Here is a 6,000-nt window from a genome sequence, read left to right on the forward strand (position 1 = left end):
TATGTGAACCCCATCTAATTGTCAAATGTGTACCTGATAACCTCCCTTCCACTCCCTTTTATCTGTCAGAAGATTCCACATTTTAAAAAGAGTTCCTTAAACTTACACAAAATTAGAAAAAATAGTTGAATTACATGCACAAAGGTAGAGAGAATGTTTCATGGACCCGCACATACATCACATTGGCCAATTATCAACATCTGGCCAACATGTTGCTTCTATAATCCCCTTTGCCCACCTCTCTGGGTGATTTTTTTTAAATAGAAGTATATTTTGAATAGAGGAAAATGCATAAAGCCTTAGTATACAGTGCAGTGAATTTTTACCTTCGTGTACACCCATTCAATCACCATCCAGATCACGACGTAGACTATTTCCATGCCCCCAGAAAGTTCCCTCATGTTCCTCCGAGTAAATAGACTAGATTATTTTTAAGCAAATCAAAACAAGTATCTTTTAAAGGAAAGAATATTTTTTTTCATGGGGCTGGAGGAGGGGTGGGCCGCAGAGAAGGGTGGGTGGCTGGGAAAAGAAAAACAAGGGGTAGTTAAGGCGAGGAAGTTTTGATACTTCTAGACAGACTATTTGTGTTGTGTCCTTAAAGACTAAAGTAAGTCATGACTGATGTTATAAGTTCTTTAATGATCCATGTCTTGAGTATAGAGAACAGTAGGCTAGATCCTGAAAGCCACAAACACTAGTTTTTAACCCTAACTAGTTGCGGTTATACTTAACCAAGATTCAGTTGGCTTTGATTCTGACTGCTTTTAACAGTTGTGTGTGTGTTGTGAACTAATGAGATCTCAGGTGTGGGAGTGGGGACAGGAGCTGAAGGTCCTTTGTACCAAACTGTTGCTCTCATTTATTTTCCCCGCAGACCCCAGCAGCGACCGGAACGGCCCCCCCGCCGGTCCACAAGGTGTTCCGGAAGTGAGGGCCGGGCCATCCGACCGCCGACAGCATCCATCATTGGAGTCCAGTTATCCACCCGATCTTCACAAATCATCACAACATGGGGAAAAGCGGGCACACGTGAAAGATCCAAAAAGCAGCAGAGAGTATAACAGACAACCCAATGAACATCACACATGGAATGGAACTTCTAGAAAACCCGACAGTGGGGCATGCCGACCCAAGGACCGGGCACCGGAGGGACGAAGAGATGCACAGCCTGAGCGGATGGTGACCAATGGCCCCAAGAGGAGATCTCCAGAGAAGCGGAGGGAAGGCACCCGGAGCGCTGACAATACTTTGGAGAGGAGGGAGAAGCATGAGAAGAGAAGAGAGATTTCTCCTGAGAGGAGGCGAGAGCGGTCACCGACCCGCAGAAGAGACAGCTCGCCCAGCCGTCGGAGGAGGTCTCTCGAAAGACTCTTGGATCAGAGAAGGTCTCCAGAGCGAAGGAGAGGGAGCTCGCCTGAAAGGAGAGCAAAATCAACCGACCGGAGGCGAGCAAGGTCCCCCGAGCGGAGGCGAGAGCGGTCACTTGAGAAAAGGAACAGAGAGGACAAAGTCAGCCACCGAGAAAGGGAAGAGACGAATCTGAAACAGGATGCCGGCAGAAGTTCCAGACATCCCCCGGAGCAGAGAAGGCGACCTTATAAAGAATGTAGCACCGACCTCAGTATCTGAGACTCTGAATCACATTCCAACCTTTACCGTGTCAAAGGTTCTAAGAGGAAGGTCACAAACTTGAAATAATTTAGTTTCTTACCTAATGAAGCATCTGACACCTGATAATCCTATGAATAGCAACAAACATTTTATGATTTGAAATCTTATAAGAAAAAATATATATGAAAAGTGTTGTGCCTGATGTATAATATTAAAGAAAGTATTTTTAAATGCATACTTTTTTGGAAATTATTTGCCAAATGCTGCCCCAAAGGGATATAAATTTTGTTTCTACATAAACTGTAGAATTGTCAAGAATTGTTCCCTTTTTGGGGCAATCTTTTTCTCTCCTGGTTAAATGGGGCTGTTGATCATTTTCTCTACGTAAGGGAAATTACTAAGTTTAATTTGATGTAGACTGTTATGTAGTGATGTAGTGCTGTACTGTACTTAGGAGTTTTTCTTAAAAAAGAAAAGGAGCAAAAAGGCAAAAGTTCTATTTGTGAAAGCTGAGGACTCTTTGGGATGGGTTAGGATTGTCAATGATCCTAAAATTAAGCAAACTGTGTGAAGAGACTACTATTGCAAATGAAGGATATTTATAGCTAAACTACACAGCACAAAGCAATGTTAGCTTCTTGACTTATAGACGGTTTAGAAAACAGTTGGTACTCTCCCTCGTCGCCTAAAGGCGCAGAGGAGAAAGTTGGCCTCCGTTGCCCAAATGCAGCCCAAGCACAGTTGGTTAGGTTCATTAGCATCACCAACATCTAATAAGATCTCATTAAGGCAGTGCCATCACAGCTTTGCTCAACTACTAGAAGGAATGGACAACGCGTATCTTCTATGTTATCCTGTCTGATTTGAGACCGAATAGTAGATGGAATGAGGGACAGTGTGCCCAGTGTGAGGGAGCCGGAAGAATCCCCAATATGGAAAGTATGTTCCCCCTTGTTAGCATAAGCCGGAGGTTGCCCTTTGCCAAATTGAGGAGGAGGGAATGAGCTGTAGTGGAAGATACCTCTCTGTTGATATTTAAAGAAGTGAGGGTTGGGGATGCTTCTTCTTAGAAATGCCAATTTCCCTTTGAATCCATAATAAAAGTCTCCATGATGATTGAAGGGGAAAGAAGGATGCAATCCCAGTGGTTCTAGATCTAGTTGGCAAACCTCTGTCCTCATGACCCTGTCCTTTGAGTCTTTGGACAGCAGAACAAAACATAGTGATTTTTCTTTTTAAAAAGACTCCTTCTTTTGCAATCCCACAGGAGGTGTGGTTGGGTCGGCTGTAGCCCCGGGATGTGGTTGAAATGGATTACTGCCTAGCTGAGCCAAAACGTTTGCTTGTACCTGTTGGACCACTACAGCAAACCGCTGCTTACGATGCATTGTGTATTTCTGTAGTACTGTTTTGCATTTTCCATACAGACACAAAACTTTGCAAGTCAATCACTGTTGTTCTCATGGTACTGTTTAAAAAAAAAAAGGAAAAAGGAAAAAAAAGCAAACGGAGAAAACCAGCCAATCATTGTGTGTACAGAGTTAAAAATTGTAATTAATAGAGCCTGTTTAAAAAAAAAACAACTGTTGCCTTTTTTTCTTGTATAAAAGAGAATTTATGACAAAAAATTTAGCTGTGAGAAATGTGATTTGTGTTTATATTTCTGAATATGGAACAAATTGATTCATTGGGATATATTTTAATGTAAACTAAATCAGGTATGTAAAGCTGTTTTAAAATGGGAGACTATATAAGTGATTCTCTAAAGCTTTAGTTGGTTTGCATATCCTCATTTCCTCCGTGGTGAGCCTGCTAGTGAGTTATTGAGCACTTGTTGGCGTTCTCTGTTCTTCACTCATTTCTTGCAGTGTGCTATGGACTTAATGCTCTTTCTGTATTGATGAAAAGCAGTATGTGGGCCAATCTTTTTATAAAACACTATGCATATATAAATATTACATCGTTCATAGCTTTATTTGACTTATGGGTTTATACATAACATTAGAATGAGTAGCTGTAGTTGTCTGGACATGCACAAAGCAAGTTCCTTTCCTGGAACAGACACAATGTACATTCTATAGCTAAAAAAGGAGGAAGTCTGTGACAGCTATTTTTGTTATTCAAGTTTTCCATACAAAGCATACGTGGAGCTGTAGTAGTAAGGCTGAGAGAGAATACAACTGAATAATGATGTTCTTTTTCATTGATTTCCTAAGAGCCGACTTGGGGATTTTATTCTCACGGCTTCACTGCTAGGAATTGTCTCACTGTTTTTAGCAAAATCTGTGATGTTAAATGATCGATGCTCTCATTGTGGTCCAGAGTTTTAGATAAATGAAATCAAGGTGGATTTTTGGAGTACATCGTGAAGTTAACATCTTGACGTCTTTCTTGTTGTCAGAGAGGATATTTGACATTTTAAAATCTATGTGCTACTCATCTGGGCTTGGCTCAGTCCTTGAAGACTTTTGGTGTGGCGGTTTCATCTGATTGCCACGCATCAGATTTGCTTTGGAAATATTGTACTGTACAGGGACTATGCATTAAGCAGAAAGATAGAGTTTTCTCTGAACTACTGTAACCTTAAATTGGAGACTGATTCTTGTGAGCCTACTTTCCCGAATCCCCCACTTCATGTAAATGTCTTGATGAAAGATGATGGATGAGTATTTTGTATGATTAAATCAAACCATTTAGGAATTCCCCTCCCACCCATTACACAGTTGATGCCTGAAAGAATGTTGGGGGGAGAACTCAACACCCTACTTGTATTTTTTAAGTTTCTTTTGTGAAAGATTTTTTAATGCATTTTTACTGTAAAAATACATGGAAATGTATGCATTCCATAACCACTATTGCTTCTGGGTTGATATCTTTCTTGTCTTCGTGTTGTCTCAAATATATCAGGGTCAAGTAATCAAGTGAGTGTCTGGCTCCCAACTTGATGAAGTATCATACTATTCTGTTGAAAGAGAAGGAATTATGGTTTTTCAGTAGTATAGTGTCTCGTTACTCAAAGTGTGGTCCATGGACCAGCTGGCTCATCACCACTGGGTAGCATATTAGAAATGCAGAGTCTCAGATCCCACCCCTAGACCTACTGAGTCAGAACGTGCATTTAACAAGATCCCCAGCTAATCTGAGTGCACATGAAAGTTTGAGCTGCATGCATGGGATGAAACCCTGGTAATAAAGCAAAACCTACCAAGCCAAGAGCTTCATCACTTCCTAACTGTGTGATCTTGGGCCCGTTCCTTAACCTTTTTTTAAGCCTCAGTTTACTCATCTTTAAAGAGGCATACCTCATGGAGTGGGCAACATAAATGCAAAATGCTTAGCACACCTCTGACAATCAGAAAAATCTTCAGTAAAAGACTAAATTTTTTTTTTTGTGGAGAATTTTCTGCATAGCAATCAATATTTTCTTTTTCATTGTCCTGGTTTATTTTCCAATCAAAATGAAGAAATATTTTCTCACTCTGTTAAAATGGGGAAGAAGGCCTTCTGTTTTAATTGTAAAGCTAACGGACAGTGTGACTCATGCTGCTTCACAGGGGTAATTACACTTACCAGTGTTTTGAAATATGAAACCAAAATGCTGTGCTGTGAAAGTTAAGGTGAAAATAGAAAGCATGACTTTCAGAGATAGAGAGGTGTGTGGAGTTAGACATACTCCTAACTAGTCATACTAGATGAAAAGGTTAACCAGTGAGTGAGTTTAACGCATGTCTTGATGATCATGTAGTTTCCAATGACTTTCCAATTTCCTTCATGTAGTTTCCGGATTGTTCCTTTGTATGACTTAGTAGTTCGTGTTTTCCTGTAGAACCTAAATTCCTGGGCATCCAAAAGGGTGTTGTGTTTAATAGTAGGTCTTCCTAGAATCCATCTGTTTTGCTGTATTTTGCTTTATTTTGTCACCTACATGGTAATTGTGGACACTGCTCACTTTCCTAGTATCTCTTTTGTTAAAGATGGCATCTAGAAATGGCCCCTGGCTTAACTGACAATTGAAGCTATTTGTAAAACCCTTATGTCGCAGGAATTCTTTGCCTGCCATAAATAGCCACACTAAAAAGAACGTACTGAGACTCAATTATTGCTGTCAGGGTTTTTCCTGCTGGTGGGCATGCGAGACCACCTTTGATGGTCTGCATTGATCGTGAAAAGAAGAGCCCTTTCAATTTCCTTCAGGTGATTTTTTTTTTTATAATCAGGCAACATCATCAACACCGTGGGTGTTCAGCACGATAAGATTCTAGTGCTCTTGGAATACACGTTTCAGAAGCTTGTAAGCTTCTGAGAAAGGAAATGACAAAGCTGGGCCCTTTCCAACAAAATTACTTGGGGTATTTTGCAGGAGTGGGCCTTCCGTGAAAAATTTTT

General features: G+C 40.6%; 1 protein-coding gene across 10 annotated transcripts in view; it reads left to right on the top strand.

Annotated features, from left to right (window-relative positions):
* The window catches only part of MAGI1 (membrane associated guanylate kinase, WW and PDZ domain containing 1), a 598,134-nt gene extending 593,671 nt beyond the window's left edge, over nucleotides 1–4,463 (top strand). For 8 of the 10 annotated variants that reach the window (XM_046662236.1, XM_046662246.1, XM_046662260.1 and 5 more), the window contains one exon: nucleotides 878–4,463. In XM_046662236.1, the coding sequence (XP_046518192.1) occupies nucleotides 878–1,632 (755 nt within the window). In that variant the 3' untranslated portion in view covers nucleotides 1,633–4,463. The remainder of the gene's footprint in view (nucleotides 1–877) is intronic. The other 2 variants (XM_046662296.1, XM_046662305.1) reach the window with 1 other exon arrangement.
* The last annotated feature ends 1,537 nt before the right edge of the window (nucleotides 4,464–6,000 follow it).

This window comes from Equus quagga, chromosome 1, assembly GCF_021613505.1.
Source record: "Equus quagga isolate Etosha38 chromosome 1, UCLA_HA_Equagga_1.0, whole genome shotgun sequence".
Taxonomy (NCBI): domain Eukaryota; kingdom Metazoa; phylum Chordata; class Mammalia; order Perissodactyla; family Equidae; genus Equus; species Equus quagga.